Consider the following 16,333-nt stretch of genomic DNA (forward strand, 5'->3'; position numbering starts at 1 on the left):
GACCGACCCATGAGACCTGCAGGGAGCCTCGTGAACGAAACACAACGTGCCAAGTCGGATAGAGGCTGGGACAAGGTGGCGCATATTCCGCCCGATTTGATGCTGTGTGCGCCTTATAGACGAACCCGCTAAGCCCGGATTCAACTAGCCGCGCTGTCAATCACACTCATCCGAGCACCGCGGTAAGTCGACTGGGTTTAGCGTCCAAGACCCTGGCAGGCCGCTTTTGCACGTAGTGAGCCGGTTCACGTCATGCGCCGAGAAATGGACTTGGAGGGGTTGAAAGACGGCGAGGCAGATTTGCTCGCCCTGTTTTCATTCTACGCGTGGTTTTTCGGGTCCAGGAATGTCTCGCCCAGGCCCCTCTGCCCTCTGCGCCTCGCACTGCGTGCCGATTCAGCTTGTCGATCACAAAACTCAGATTAGCTGTTCATCGTCCCGGTGATGAAAATAGCTGGGAAGTATGCTGCTCTCCTTTGCCAGACTGCACTTCACTGCCTACCTATCTCACCGACATTACAGCGGCCATTTGATGGAATCGACACTGGGAGTTTTCCCGGCTCGTCACGGCCTAGCCCACGGGGTGAGCTGGGTGTGGCTCGCCGCTTTTGTTCACCCATTACTATGACTTAACTGAGGCCGTGGAAATAGTGACGATGAACTGTCGATAATCAGGGATATCGCTAATCTCAAACTGCTTCAAACATATGTGTCTCATCAGCGAGGATCCAGTTTTGCTGCAGGGAGTTGATGAAGACGGTTCACACGACGCAAATTCGTCTTCGAAGGCCAAGGGCTGTCCCCCGTCGGCGACCTGCTTGAGCCTTCAAGTGGACGTGAGGTTGCGCCATGTTGGCACAAGCACGAAACTTTGCGTCCAAGGGTATGAGCCCAACTGTCGACACACAGGCAAAAGTATTCACGCAACCAGTATCCATTGGCCTACAAATCAAGTTCATTTGTCCAGCTCGAAATTGATCCGGAACCAGAAGTTCCACTTCTGGGTCTTGCGAGTGTCGCTCCAATCGAAAGATTCCACAAAATGCCTCTCAAACCCCTCGAATTCATATGGGATAGAAGACACAATATCCGCGTGAGGGGCTTCATCCATAAGGAAGTAGAAGGGTCTCGGTTCTTCAAAGGTCACTGTGCACATCCCGTCGTCCGTGCATTTGGGGTTCATGGAATCTTGGACCTCTCCAATGGCCCCAATCGTATCCGGGTTGTCGACTCCGAGGTAAGCTTTCGTTGATTGTCAGACATCCGAGATTACAGAATGCATTCTCTCTCTCTTTCTCTCTCTCTCTCTCTCTTGACTTACTAAAGCTAAGTAGATCGTCGGCGCCCTTGTTCGTTGCATGTTGCCAGAAAGCAAGAAACGCTTTTCGTGTTTCAAAGGGCGATGGGTTCCCTTTTCGGACACTGTTAAGGGTGAGGGTCTGGGTCTCATCGTCGGCCTTGGCTTCCATATAGAAATCGAGTTTCTCATTGGTCTCGTGCGTGACCTTGTAGTAACCACGACGACTTGATTGTTCAACCGTGCAGCCAAGCTCTTCGAGCGACGGAACAGGCTGTCGATCCCGTTTCTCCAGCACGCCAAAGTCAGCGGAACTCTGCAGGTCGGGTCGAGGCCTGTCGTTTTTATGAGATGCAGCTGCTGCAAGTGTTGAGGCGAATAAGAAAAAGGTAGTGATTAGCAAATAAAAGCCGATACCGAGTCGCGTCTGGTGTGCCATTGTGGAAGGGTGAGGGGGAGAGGTCGGTCACGCTACCATACCGTCTGAATCGTGTGGTTCACAGCACATACATATAGCCATGGTCATCAGCAATCCAGCAAACCCTGCGAAAAAATGTTTCTGATCCCACTGGTGCATTCCGTGCTAGGGAGGTTTTTGCTATCAAGGTAGGCCTTGTCATAACAGTTGAAATAATCAGGATTACATTTGAGTGACCAGTCGGTACGCTAACAGCTTTTCCACCGTTACCGGTATTAGAAAGAGCTGTTTTGATGCTATAAATAGGTACTTATTGAATTAGAGAGTCTTGAGCACACGATGGGCATTACGGAGGCTTGGCTGGCTGTTTAGCTAGACCAAGGAGACTGCTGCAGTCTTTAAGATATTTGCAGAGTACGTTAGGTGGAAATCAAGGTGGAAATCAGTAGGGGGGGCAGGAGATAAGGTGCTAAGCGGTAATTTCCGAAGCATCAAGTTGCATCAATCAAACGGGCTTTTCCCCATGGTATCCCTGGCGAACTTGCTACGCACCCACCTCGCACTTGCTTTAAGGTTTTATCTCATCCAGCCCACAACCTGCGGCAACGGTGATCATCGTCACCGGTCATCTTTGAAGAGAGCACCATGCTGCCCGTAGCTGATTTTCGCCGGGCTCGGCGTCTTACTAAATACACGCTGCGCGTCACACACATGAGTGTGCAAACATTACTCATCGACTTCCTACAGACACAGATCCACATGTTTAAAGAGAGTGTAATCTTGTGTGTAGCAACCCTTCTTTGAGGAAGCTTGAGCAGTAAAAAGACATGCTTGCGCTACTGAATGTAACTAGGCTTGGTATAATTTGCAGCAAGTCTCAAATTCCGGCCTGATATGGCACAGGGTCGGATTGAGTAGCTTATCCCTTATTAAATGTTGACTGGCTGGGCCTGAGTACAGAAGCAACTAGATATGCTGACACAAAGGCAACTGTGGCTCACTTTTATATTCTGCCTGGCAGGGACAAAACCTTTACCCGCGACCGCAGTAGGCCCACCCCAGCTAAGAGAACTTTGACCTCACAAGACGTCGTCAACTAGCTACTTATGCATGGCCTTGCTGGCCCTTTTCACTTACATCCCCCTATGAGCTTCTAGCCCATAGCTCAGGTACTACCCCCCTCCCCCCCTCCCCTCCTCCCAACCTATCCCCTTTCCCGCCTCACCCTGTAGTAGATTGAAAATGAAATCCCGAATATCGCTCCTAGCTTCTTGTACCAATGGATCAAATAATGGAGAATGTTAGCAAAACAAAGTTTGCAAAGTCAGTTGGCGGCCAGGACGATGCCGAACAGAAAGCAGCCGCCAGAGATCAAATGTGATCCAGGGTGGAGTTCTTACACAGCAGTATGAATCCTTTCAAGGTCCAAGGGGCATCTCGTATTGACACAAGTATCCTCGTAGAGGAGCCTGGCGTCGGTTCTGCTTTTAGAGAGTCGCATCAACTAATTGAGTCTTGGTTCAGATGGTTCCAGTTCAAACGGCACCTAATTATGGTGAAACTCTCTTAGTGATCAAACCAAAATTTGAAAAGATACTTAGGAGTAGGAGTTCTATACAACACGTCACCGCGTCACCGAGACACAGATTTGTTGTTTGTCCTCCGCAAATTCCTCGCCACGTGATCTTGTAGTTCATCGGGAGACAGAAGCAACAGGGATGTTGCCGTAATATGCTCATATGAGGCAAAGCTGACCTGCAGACTCAAGGGCACACCTAAACCCATTGGCTCTCGCCTTGCTTACTGCAGATGCCAAGTACTCGGTGCCTCGGATGCTGACAGCGGAGCCGTTCATGTGAGCGATTCCCCTCTGCGACCCTACTGTCCCATAAGACATGCTCTTACCCATGCGTCTGCCATCTTGGAAACAAGTCCCGCTCGCATTGTTGCCTGCCAGTTGTTGAAATCTCGGGACGCAATGTCTTCCAAGTGGTCTCGACAGCCTCTGAGGCTCATCTACATCCTGCTGATCGCACCTCCCACATTTGTCGCCTCTTTGTTGAGGAATGTGTTCTTCAGCATTGTTCCTCGAACCAGGCCGAACCCCCGATGGTCCTTCCGCCAGTCTTTCATGGTCCAGCTCGTCAAGACTGTGATCAATGTCCAGTCAACCATCCGCTTGTCCCGGCCGCTTTCCTTGCTGCCCAAAACCGAAGGGGACAGATTTGTGGTCGTGACCCCAGCCGACAAACGTCGATTCCACGGCCCATGCGATGACGAGGTCGTGAAGCCGGGTCTCGTCGGGAACACTTGGACGCCAGCTCCCGTCACGACCCAGGGGCAGGACCATCCGGAAGACCTCCTCGTTGTTCTGCATCTGCACGGCGGTGCTTACGTCGTGGGAGCCGGCCGCGACGCGGACATGGGCTTCGGCGTCCGGACGATGCTGCGCAACATGCCCTGCACTCACGTATGCTCGCCTCAGTACAGGCTGTCTCACGACGCCAGCGGACGCTTCCCCGCCGCTTTACAGGACGCCATCTCGTCCTACGCATACTTGCTGCACGATCTCAACATCCCGGCGTCTCGGATCGTTCTGAGCGGAGACTCGGCTGGTGGCAACATAGTGCTGGCGCTGCTGCGATATATCGCGAAATGGGGCACGGAAGCGGACCTCCCCTGGCCACGGTCGGCTCTGCTCTGGTCCCCATGGGTTGACGTCGCCGGCTCCCAAGATTCGGTCGGGGTCCAGAAACGTAGAAACTACTCCACCGACCTGCTTCCCAGTTCCTTTATCAAATGGGGCGCCGAAGCACTCACCAGCCACGGGCCTGTGTCGGCAAAATCCCCGTGGATATCGCCCATGACCGGCAATTTCAGGAGCGAGGCACCTATCTGGGTGCAGACTTGCACGCATGAGCTGCTTTTCGACGAGAACCTACAGCTTGTCAAATGGCTGAGAGAGGCTGGCAATGACGTCGAACAGTACATCGTGGAAGACGCTCCGCATGATCCCATTCTTCTGGGTGATTTGGCGGGGTTCGAGGAGGAAGCAGTCGGGTGTGCGAAGGACGCTGCAAGGTTTCTGGAGAGGACCGAACGTCGTTGATGAAGCTTCGCAACTGAGCCGATAGCCAACGAATCATAGCTCAAGCTCTCGTCTGTCCGTGTTTCTAATGTTGCGCTTCTTACGTATGCATCAAAGGCGGCAAATCTCAGAACAGCCCGACAGCTGTCAATACGAGATCAGCTGTTGTTAAGGCATGAGGCACGTAACTCCTACTGTTTCCCGTCCCATGGAAACTGTCTCAAATCCTTTGCGGGTGAGCATACGCTGTTCGACAACTAAGGACTAGTTGTCAAGAGACAGAGCCGTATGTAGCCGGCGAATTAAAAGGCCCTTCTACAAAGCTGGGAGACGTTTCAGCAAGAAAGAGCATCGGTACAGGTCTCAATCCTAGCACTTATTTATGGCTGGTGGACAGGAAAAGGCAGCCAAAAGCATGCCTGGTGCAACGGGGTTTCCGACCAGCAGGCGGCGCTTCAAGTTTATAACGTCTGCGCCCGAGCGGTATGGGCAACGGCCTTGTTACCTAATGATAGGGCGGCATCTGCGTGGGCATTAAATCAATCCGCGACGCTGGTAACACTCTCTCCCAAAAGGTCCATTTCGCCAAGCGTGGGAGTCGCGGGGGTGGATGGGAACGCGAGCCAGGGCGAGGACAGAGTAGCATCGCCGCAAACCGAGGATGAGGATACAAGGACACACCTTTATCACAGGGCCGATTTAACCTTCTGGACGGTGCTCATGCTCCTAGCAGCGTCGCTTTCTACCCTCTTGGTTCCGAAGAGTGAAAAAGATCCCAAGCGGAGGTGCCCATAGAACCAAGGGGCGCGGAAGGTTAAACTGGAGCGATTTAAGACCGGGTCGGGTACCTGGCCCATTGTGCAGATCAATATCTGGCTTCCCCTTGCAGGTTTCATTAGTGTGGGAACGAAGATGGATTTCGGGATTTCCACTCTGCCCACACGCGCGAGCTGTCACATTTTGTGATGATATCAGGCAAGGTTCTGGGCAGGCAATGTGCGTCTAGACCGTCACACCATCAGCGATACCGAGGCAATCGCCTACCTTCTCGAGCAATGCTTGGCCGTTATCGTTCTCGCAATTACCATATCCGGACGACAGAGACAATGGGCGGGCGCAACATGGTCGGAGAGGAGCCGAGCCGGTCTGGCCTAGCTGTAGTGTAGGCATGCCAATTTGGGTCTTCCTCTTCGGTGAGAGGTCCTGCGGTCCACCAGCAGGCCCGGCTCATATCCGACGAAGGGACGTTTACCCACCGGTTTGGTCGCCGTGGAAGAAATCTCGATGAACCGAGAGCCTATTCGGAAGGTCGGGTGTTGCCCGAAAACCCTTGGCCTCCTTTTGTGTTGAAGGTGTTATCAGCAGCGTGCGTATCTTGGGGACGTCTCAGGGGAATGAGGCTCGACTAGTCTGCATGCAGGTTCCAAAGCGGTGATGGGTCATCTTGCTCGGCTTGGGCCCAATACGCCATGCAGCAGACCGGTATTAGTCGCGGGAAGCTTATGCCTTCCCGTGCGGGAGGTAGTTGCGATCCCGTTGATCAAGGTTGGGTTCCCGGGATTCCATCCGTGGTACTCCGAGGATGGGATGGAACAGATCGTCCCGAAGCACTCCCACCTTCCAGAAAACCTGCTCACGTCGACGTTCATGGCTTGCGGCGGGCCGGGAATAAATCGTGTTGCGTGGATAACGGTCAGTGTTTGGTAGTGCGTGCTCTGATTTGTTGAGCCCTCGATGCAAGATGACGAGCTCTCGGTGATGATATTTAGTTGAACAAACCGACTTATTGGCGAGGGCAATGTCTCAGGTGATGAGAACTGTGGGATGTAAAGAGGAGAAAGCGGACTTGGGACGAACACCTATTGCCCCCTCCATCACCCTCCACTTACGCGTATCTACCTGTTGTCAAGGTAATAGGGGAGGAGGAGGCTTCACTCTGTACGGGCCAAATCTATGCTTCCTGCATGGATCCGCAAATTTTTACGACAAGATAGACCAGCGGCGCAACTAAAGCCCGACTTGACTCCATCGCGATTCAGCCCGAGGCTCGTCCCTTGAGAGTCAGACCCCCAGTCCATGAGTCGTCTGTCTACATACGCTGCCCAGACCACTGTTGACTTATCCAGCCCTCTCGGCCCCATCGGCTGCCTCACCGCAGCGTTGTCCGCAACGGCTTTCGCGGAGTCCAAGAATCCTTGGCAGCTTGTAGCGACTCACGTGGCAAACCCAATCGGGAGAAATGGCTCTATTCAAAGTTCACGCCTTGCAACTCCGCCACGAGGTGTGTCGCGTCCAGGAAAGAGACGTTGGGCACCGGGAGCAGAATGAATCCGGGGGAGCAAAGCCCTCTTCTGCTGCCAGGGATACCGTGGTGTAAGGCCGTTTGTAAGTCCGAGGAGCGAAAGTTAGTGCCCCCGAATGGGACCCCTTGTTCACGAATATCGGGACTTTTCGCGCAGGAAAAGAGCGGGAACTAATGCCTAGCGAGGTTGGTTGAGCAGGTTAACGCTTAAATTTTCTCCTTCACCTTGATTCCGCGACCATCGGTGAAGAACCGAGGCAAAGGAGGGAAGGTCTCAGTACACAATGCCTACGAGGGGCCCCGTCGAGCGGAATCTCGTTTCGAGGATACCTCGTAGATACGTCATAATGCGAGATTGGTAGGTAGCATTGCAACTGTAATGATGAATGTGACCTACCTGTTCTGTGGTGTCCCCCCCCCCCCCCCCCCTCTGGGCGAGGCTAGGCTAACCCCTGTTTTCTGAACGAGAGAGTGAAGAAACTGTTTTTCAAGACACCGGACGATTCAAGCGTAATGCGCCATCAACCGCAAACAAACCAAACAAACGATCAATTACGGTAGGGGGGGGGTCGGAGGGAGAATAGCAGCGCCAAAGAGCCAGGAACCCGCAACCAGTTCGGATCACCAGCATGCACGTGGGCAACACAAGAGCATGAGCCGCGGAAAGGAGAACCCCCCCCCTCGTGAACACAATCAACGTGCGGGCTTCCTCCAGGAGGGACCACGCAAACTTCCTGAATCTTCACAGAGTCGGAAGTCGACCGAGCCCCTTGGAGAGGGTCAAGAGCGTAGCATGTGAGGCTCTCAACTCGGTGCCAGCGGTTTGCATGCGAGTCGAGAATCTCCTAGGACCGGGCAGACACCGCAATCCAGACCTCTGGGACTCGCTTCCGGGCGTTACGTGGGCAATGCAATGTCACCACCCGCGCGGTTGTCCAAGCCCCCCATTGCGCCTGGGCTGGGCTGTCAGCTGCAGAAGCCACCCACTCCCCGTACGACGGCTTGGCTCAATTCTTGGCTCACCAATTATTCAGCCATTCCAGCGTCTTGTTAAGCAGTGAAGAGGGTACCATCCTTTTTCCAGGGCGAGTCAGTTACCCGTTCCATCCCTGCCTCCGGCTGTCAGGGGGGCATGACATTCGACAAGGGCTCACTCAAGGAGGTTTAGAATTTGTGGAGGGGGCCACAAGCACAACAAAGAGTGAGAAAAAAAAAAACCGTGACACTAGCCCCATCCCGAAAGTCTTCCTGTCAACTTGATACGTCAGTTCTCGGATCGCTAACGGCACTCGCTTGTCTACCACTATAAGATCTGATAACGGCCTTCTCCCCGGATATGGGAGGCGTTGTAGCACCATTGAGCTTGGCAGCGGGTCGACGTCGTCTATCTGAGTTTGAGCCATCTCCGTCATTCTCTTTTTGACAGGACTGGTCAGACGTCCGGATTAGAGAGGGGGGAGGGGGGATTAGAGACCTAGCTAGTGTTGAGTTGGACCCACGTTTCCAAAGTGCCTTGGGACAACGACGTCCGCCAAGCCTAATCTTCCCTGGATGCAGCCGTTCGTCAGCGTCAGTCTCTTCATGCAAGGAGGCCTTCCACAACCGTCTCTACATGGGACGGAGCGACCGTCCCCATCCAACGAGGTGTCCAGTGATACCCATGGCGCACGTCATGGGGCTCGCTGGAGACCTTTGGATGAGGTAGCATTCCTTAGGCCCGCTCGTCGAACCGAAGACGGATATGAGCAAGGAGGTTCGGAGAGATGCCAAGGCTGAGGAGCTATAGGAGGAGTCCAGAGCAGAGGTGTAGAGAAGGAAAGGTTTGGTGAAGTGTCGAGGGGTTGACGGGATCGTCGGATTCTCGAGAAATAGACTTATAGAGGGCCGCTCCCCCCCAAGGACGATCTGCCGAGCTTGTTTTGTTCTCTGTTCATCACACACGTGCCTTCTTTCAACTCACCAACATTCGCTCTTTACCCATCAACATGCGTGCTGCTCTCATCTCTGCCCTTGCGGCCGGCGCTGCCGCCACCCGCCCCTTCATCAACGAGCCCGACACGGCCATCGAGCTCTCCCTCCCCGACCTCGCCGTCGGTGCTCTCCCCGAGCTCGAGAAGATGGTCGGCATCCCGGACTTCGAGTACGCTGCCCGCAACTACCTGCCCGCCCGCAACTACACCTACTACCGTAACGGTGCCGCCGGCGAGTGGTCGTACCGCAACAACCTCGAGGTCTTTGGCCGCTACCGCTTCCGTCCCCGTACCATGGTCGACATCACCAACGTCGAGTCCACCCTTCCGTAAGTCCCCCGAGTTCTTCTACCTAATTGCAGAAGAAGGCTGACTGATTCGGTTAGCACCACCATCCTGGGACACAACTTCTCTGCCCCCATCTTCATCAGCCCGGCTGCCCGCGCCGACTACGGTCACGTCGATGCCGAGCTCAACCTCATGAGGGCCGCTGGCGCTGAGAACATCCTCTACATGCCCGCTCTCTTCGCCGCCAAGACCATCGAGCAGATCGCCGAGGTCAAGACCGAGGGCCAGGTCGCTTTCCAGCAGGTCTACCTCGGCGGCAACGACACCGCCACCCAGATCATCTTCGACCGCATCAAGGCCTCGGGCGCCCAGGCCATCGTCTACACCATCGACTCCCCCGCTGACGGCAACCGTCACCGTGCCGCCCGCTTCGGCGTCGGCTCCGCCGACTCGGAGCTGACCCTCATCACCTGGGACGTGTACCGCAAGTACACCACCATGACTGACCTCCCCATCATCCTCAAGGGCATCATGACCGTCGAGGACGCCGAGGCCGCCATCGAGAACAACGTCCCCGCCATCGTCATCTCCAACCACGGTGGCCGCCAGCTCGACGGCTCTCCCTCCGCCCTCGAGATCGCCCTCGAGATCTACGAGAAGGACCCCTCCATCTTCCAGAAGATCGAGGTCTACGCCGACGGTGGTGTCCGCTACGGCGCCGACGTCCTCAAGCTCCTTTCCCTCGGCGTCAAGGCCGTCGGTCTCGGCCGCCCCTTCATGTTCGCCAACATCTTCGGCCAGGAGGGTGTCGAGAAGGCCATCCAGATCCTCAAGCGCGAGGTCGCCATGGACGCCGGCAACCTCGGTGTCGCCGACCTGAAGAAGATCGACTCCAGCTTCGTAAGTGACTCCTGTGCACGTGTCCCATATCCTTGTTTCCCAGACACTAATACCCATGTGCAGGTCAAGTGGACCCCCAACAACTGGTACTCTTAAATGTCTCGACCGTCGCGCAGAATCGTTTGAGGGGGGACTTTGTTTGCCGGATCCGCATGACATAAAAATGATACCACACGGCTGTACATACCATTTCTTTTCGAGCTGCATATAGCATTTGAATGCAAACTGATACCCCTCATCCACTGTCGATTGTGTCACCCTGTTAACCGTGTGACATTTGTGACGTTTCATTCTTGATGCTGCTAGAAGTTGGAAAAAAGGTCATGCAATAAGATATCGTTCCCAAATCTGGCTATTCTCATACAAGACCGAAAAGGCAGCTTCTACTTCCACCTGTGGCTCCGTTTGAGAATCTCACAGGCCTTATGAAATAGTTGAATAACTATAGCTGTGTGCGCCACTGCTTTCATGTCAGCCTCAGACATAGTCAAACGACGGTCCGCAACTTGAGGTATCTTACAGGCTGCGAGACAGTCTCTGTGGTTCATGTTTCACGTGAAGGGGCTCTTAACGTTGTGTTAACTGTCTGCTTCAACTACCTGGCCTGCCAGTAATTCTTTTCAAGGGGTTCGACAGACTCTCAGATTGTAACTGCGTGAGCACTCATATCGGGACCCGGTAAGCTTGCCTGCTTGGGCGTGAAGAACTGACGAATCTTGCGCTGAGGGCTTGAGAACTGGTGACTATAACCACCAGTGAGCACCGACACAGCATAGTCCGGAGCAGGGGAAACAATTGCTCAAAAGTCAGCGGCTGTTTCTCACCTAGCGGGATGAGATGCAGTGACATGAGGCAAAAAAGAGATTGGTAAATAGAATGTCTTAGAAATTGCTTCTTAGCATAGGTGCTGTAGGTACTTAGCGCATCGTGACGTCTAGTGCCATTGGCCTTCTACAAAGCCTATAGCTCTTGGGGGTAGTTGACTGCGAAATTTTTATCTTATCCTTCATATTGGTTTTAGAACAAGAACCAAAAGGGGAAAACATAGACCTTAATAATCAGCAAAGCTGGCTTCACCAACGCCTCCCCCGTAATGAAATACCAGATATGATGTATTGTAAACTTCTCTTTGGTTAACTATCGATGACTAAAATTCAAAACTCTAGGGCAAACGAGCATCGTATCCCTACTCCTAGCATTGGAAAAATTACAAAAAAGCCTTCCCTTCCAATAGTAACCGCAGTCCGAAAGCGGCTGATACTAGTGTTCCTTTCAAATTTCGAGTTGACTGTGTCACTAGCGGGCAATAGTTCAGATTCGGTAGTGAATTTGTCAACATTGTGTGGTGTACCCTCCTTATTCTCACAACACTTTCTACAAAGAATCCTAACTCTTCACTGTTACACCTATATGAAACCGCCTTTTAGATTCGAACCTTTGCTGTATCAAAGTTACCATCACGCGAGGGCACAGTTCTATCATTCGATATTAGTTGTCAAGGCATCTTTCTGTTACAGTGAAGTTTGAACGAGGAGTCCAGAATTTTCAGTTCACTAGAGCATTTTCAAGTTCATTTTCTTAGAAATTGGTTTCTATAAGAAATAACCTGCTCATGAATCCTAATGGTTCTAAAACGAAGGCTGGGGAAGACGCGCGATGTGCTTCCACACAACGAAAGATTACAACGTAGCAGAACACGAAGACTACCTCAACCAACAAACGAAAAGAATCTCTGCTTGGACTTTTCTGTAAAGCTATCAAAAAATCTTCAGAAAATGACACATTTTGTTGTCAGTTGGGGTTCTGGATCGACTTATCCAAAGCCGTTATTCCGTTGTTCCAATTAGGGAGGAGCACCAACACGTCTCCGTCACAATCAAAGCAAAGAACATTGCTCGGGACTATGTAAATAGATCAAGGAGACCTCGAGGTAAAGTCTTTAAGGCAAATCTCGGGACAGAAGACTTCTGACGCACAGGCTCCAAAACCCGGCAACGGAGTGCGGATGTTTTGCAATTCAGCCAGCTTTTCTCAGTTTGATTGGAAACCCGGGAAGAGTCGAGCTTTCTCCAATAACTATTTTAGTTCATCTCAGCACCGTGCGCTGTCACGTCGGGTGCGGTAGAGTTGCCTCAGCTGTTCTCTTTCGCCAGACTAGCTGATTGTTAACCATTACAACCCCATTTGACATATTGAAGTAGCGGAGAAGTGTTTTAATCAATGTATCGGTATTTTAATCATACTAGGGACTTAATGAAGCAAGTGGGTCACGCCTTTGTAGCCCTAATCCCCGCGCCCACCTTATGTCCAATTCTGGCTCCTCAAGCCTCAACAACCGGTCCTCTGGCGCAACGGTAGCGCGTTCGACTCCAGCGAAGGTGTCATCGAAAGGTTATCCGTTCAAATCGGGTGGGGATCAACGATTAAGGCGTCGCGATGTCTTTTGCGTGGTGTTTGTGGTGTTTTGGCAACTTGAGGGTTGAGATGTGGTGTTGTGAGCTTCGATGCACGTTGCGATCAAGCCTGTGTGGAAGGGTGTGGTTTTTTTCGCCTATTACAGGGAAAGAGCCCTGATAGATGGATAAAATGTTCCGCTACTTCCTTGTTCGTTTCACTACATGATAGAAATGCATATTTCTCGACTACTAAGCCCAAGTTTAATAGTTGGCCGGTCGACTCTAGGAGAAAGAGCCAGAACAGAGGAAAGAGTCTTCAGGTCTACAAGAAGTTGCAATTGAAGCGAAAAAGATACAACAGGGTGACCTCATGCTGTTGTTGTGGTGCAGTTGACACACAAATTCATGAACTGTGAGGAGATGATAAGTCAAAGCACCCACTTTTCGGCCACCCCCCCATTTCGGCCGGGGTTTTACACCAAAAGTACTACTTTTCACTACACCCTTTTATTAATAACTAATATAGATAAATAAATATAAAAAGTCTTATAAAATAGTTTTTTATCTCTATTTTATATATATAGTACTTTCTAACTTTATATAGCTTAGTAATATACTTAGTTTATAGTATAAAGTAAAAACTCTACTTTCTAATACTATTTTTAAGATTTTAAATTTTAGTATTATATAGTAATTATAGTACTTATAGTAAAACTACTTAAATAACTTTAATTATAGTATATATTTATATTAAAAGAAAGTAGATTTACCTATATAAATAGCTTATTTACTATATAAATTTAAAAATAGTATAATACTAGTAAAATATATACTAGTTAAATTTTACTTTTATAATACTTATATAACTACTATTAAATACTTAACTATAAGTATATAATATAAAAATCTAATTAAAAAAGTATATATATATACTAAAAATAGCTTTTTTAATATAAAGCCTACTAAAATATTTTAGCTTAAGCTACTGTTAAGGACCACTAGTAAAATATACTATAATCTTAACATTTTAAGATTTCTAACTTTAAAGACTTAATACTTTATATATAGTATAGTAGAAGCTTTTATACCTATTATCTATAGTTATTTTATAGTTATATATAATATATAATATTTATAGATTATTTAGGGTTAGGGTTAAGGAGCTAGGGTTGTTAGTTTTAGTAGATTTTAGGTGTAAAACCTGGCCGAAATGGGGGGGTGGCCGAAAAGTGGGTGGTTTGACTTACGTCGCAACTCCCATAATGCTTGCTTCTGTGCATGCAGCGATCTTGATACTCATAGACTCGACCTTGAATGTAAAACGCCAAGAACAACTATCGAGCCATAACCACATGCTGTTCTCGTCCTTCAATAAATTCCAGCGTCATGCTGCTGCGGGTACATCCTACTGGTCACCCTCCGCCTTCTCAGGCTTGCGACCGTACACCACATGCCTGTTCGAAGTGTCAGCCTGATTTCAATCGCTTGACCACACTATATCTACTCACAGATAGTAGAGTGGAGTATTCTTTGGGTTACGCAGCGCCGATCTCAGCTCGGCAAGCGTGACTTGGACCTCCTCGTAGGTGAAGCCCAATATTTCCTTTAGGAGAAAAAGTCCGAATCCCTCAAGTGATTGCTCAAGAAAGTCCAATGTGCAGGACCCCAGTCTCTTCATCTCAGGCATGGCGGGCCAGGTCCCGATAGGAATGGGCCACTTCCGCTCAACCACGTCAACGTAGCCGGCATTGATCATGGCTTTTGTAAGTTTGCGGTCAACCGCGTTGCCGTGCGGCTTTCCCATCTTGACCGAGGAGACCAACATGTGCTGATGCCACCTCTTGAAGATGTGATCTTCATCGAGGTCTCCCAGACTTTGCGAGCGAACCTCGATGTCGAACTCCAGGATCTCAAACCAGCCGCCCGGCTTCGTGTAGGTGAAGCACTGCTCAAACAATCTTGGCAGGTCTGAAATGCAACCTTCGAGGTTGCGGGCATGGATGAAGTCGAATCCGTGGTTGAACGTCCAGTCCTTCTCGAAATCGTCTATCTGAAACCGGCAGTTCGGAGGCACCCACGAAGGCTGGATAGGGGAGATATCAACGCCGATGACGTCCGCCGAAGGATACTCGTCGGCAAAGTCGCTTAAAACAGACGATTAGCCACCGGCGTGCTGCCACGTTTTCCTGCCCGGCTTACATGGCCCAAATACCAGTGCCGGTGCCAATATCCAATATGTTCTGCACAACGTGTTACGTGTCAGCAAGTCCGACAAGCCACAACGTGGTGCCAGATGCATGCTTACTTGGGGGTTGTCACCAATCGGAGCCAAGAACAGCCTGCCGTCAAAGAAGTTGGTGAGCCAGAAATGACTGCATGGTACATTAGTGATCATGTGGCATGCCGGAGTGCGTTGATTGAATCATGACGGCACACTGACTTGAAGTCCAAAGCATCGTTTTGCTGCTCATCGTTGGGCCCCCAGTATTCCGTCTTTTGGGTGAAGCTTCGGCCATGAAGTTCGCGATACTCCCGAATACTGTCGCTGACCGACGCCGTAGAGGACGTAAATATGCTGACCACAAGCTTTAGCAAACAGTCTCTCTGGTTTGCAGCCGGTAATCTTGCCTTCGCGTCTCATTAGAATCATCGTAGCTTTCGAGTGCAGGGTCCTGGGACGAGACTTGGTTAGTTGCTGAGGATGGAGAATGACGAGCTACGGCCAGAAAAATAAAACCATGAAAAGAAAACCGCACCACAAAGACCGGAACGACGTCTGGTTCCACGATTTCCGCCAGGTTCAAAGCAGCCACCGGTGGAGCCGTAGTACTCCCGGACGTGACCTCCGGCTCTACCGGGTTTGCCGTGTTAGCCGCCGTCGGCTGGGCCGTGTTGTTTCCGGGGTTGCTCGACATCGTAAAGAACCAAACTGTTGGACCGCGAAAAGGCACTGGAGAATGGAAAGGGGGAAAGGAAGACTTTCCGAGTGTCGATGGGGAGAAACCCCTCCTTTGTACTGGGATTTTTGCGTCGTTGGGCCTTTGAAATGCAGGACTTGCATCCTGCGGACCAGGATCGGGAGGTCGACAGGGGGGAGGGGGCAGCCCGGCCACTTCCTCCCCTAACCAATGGAATGAGGCCGTTCCCTGTTGATCTCGGACGTTTGCCCTTTGAGGCAGGACTTTTATGCCGTTGCGTTTGTCCACAGGAAGACAATCGGAAGAGCATGTGGCTGTGTAGGGTTGGCGGACATGGCCGTGAACAGATATCCAGATCGATAGCACCTGATGCCAAGGGTATCGCTCTGTCGCTGCCGACTGAAGCCTAGTGGCTGATTGTATTTCGATTCGAAATAGTTCTTCCATGGTAGTTTCACGAATCTTTCTGACGAGGAGTCTCCTCGCACGATGATTGCGATTTTCACAAAGGGGCAATCTATTGCACGATGGCTGCAGGCGGGCATGGAAGACAGATACAGCTCTGGTTTCAACTGCGCCATATGTCCAAAAGCACACAGCTAAGAGAAGCATGCTTGGAAAGCCACAACGAGTTTTGATGAACATGGGTTGCGTGCTGAACAAGTTGCAAAGGCAACGGCGTTTAGATTGACACACTGCGACAACCTGAGATTTAGCCCCGAAGGCTGTGATCACGCTGGTAGTAAAATTGTCAAT

The 16,333-nt window shown here is 51.0% G+C and overlaps 4 protein-coding genes across 4 annotated transcripts; 2 read left to right on the forward strand and 2 right to left on the reverse strand.

Annotated features, from left to right (window-relative positions):
* Nucleotides 1-955: 955 nt before the first annotated feature.
* Nucleotides 956-1,736, reverse strand: CH63R_03233 (uncharacterized protein; the record flags this gene model as incomplete). The annotated part of the gene is made up of 2 exons (XM_018298208.1): nt 956-1,242; nt 1,322-1,736. The coding sequence occupies 2 exons, from the start codon at nt 1,734-1,736 to the stop codon at nt 956-958; spliced, it is 702 nt and encodes a 233-aa protein (XP_018163024.1).
* A 1,957-nt stretch (nt 1,737-3,693) lies between these two features.
* Nucleotides 3,694-4,824, forward strand: CH63R_03234 (Alpha/beta hydrolase; the record flags this gene model as incomplete). The annotated part of the gene is made up of 1 exon (XM_018298209.1): nt 3,694-4,824. The coding sequence occupies one exon, from the start codon at nt 3,694-3,696 to the stop codon at nt 4,822-4,824; it is 1,131 nt and encodes a 376-aa protein (XP_018163025.1).
* A 4,266-nt stretch (nt 4,825-9,090) lies between these two features.
* CH63R_03235 (FMN-dependent dehydrogenase) lies at nt 9,091-10,359 on the forward strand (the record flags this gene model as incomplete). The annotated part of the gene is made up of 3 exons (XM_018298210.1): nt 9,091-9,404; nt 9,462-10,263; nt 10,327-10,359. The coding sequence occupies 3 exons, from the start codon at nt 9,091-9,093 to the stop codon at nt 10,357-10,359; spliced, it is 1,149 nt and encodes a 382-aa protein (XP_018163026.1).
* Nucleotides 10,360-14,064: 3,705 nt separating this feature from the next.
* Nucleotides 14,065-15,574, reverse strand: CH63R_03236 (methyltransferase domain-containing protein; the record flags this gene model as incomplete). The annotated part of the gene is made up of 6 exons (XM_018298211.1): nt 14,065-14,113; nt 14,168-14,803; nt 14,859-14,899; nt 14,965-15,031; nt 15,100-15,295; nt 15,490-15,574. 6 exons carry the CDS (start codon nt 15,572-15,574, stop codon nt 14,065-14,067), a joined length of 1,074 nt encoding a protein of 357 aa, XP_018163027.1.
* Between the last annotated feature and the right edge of the window lie 759 nt (nt 15,575-16,333).

The sequence above is a fragment of the Colletotrichum higginsianum genome, chromosome 2 (assembly GCF_001672515.1).
Source record: "Colletotrichum higginsianum IMI 349063 chromosome 2, whole genome shotgun sequence".
Classification (NCBI taxonomy): domain Eukaryota; kingdom Fungi; phylum Ascomycota; class Sordariomycetes; order Glomerellales; family Glomerellaceae; genus Colletotrichum; species Colletotrichum higginsianum.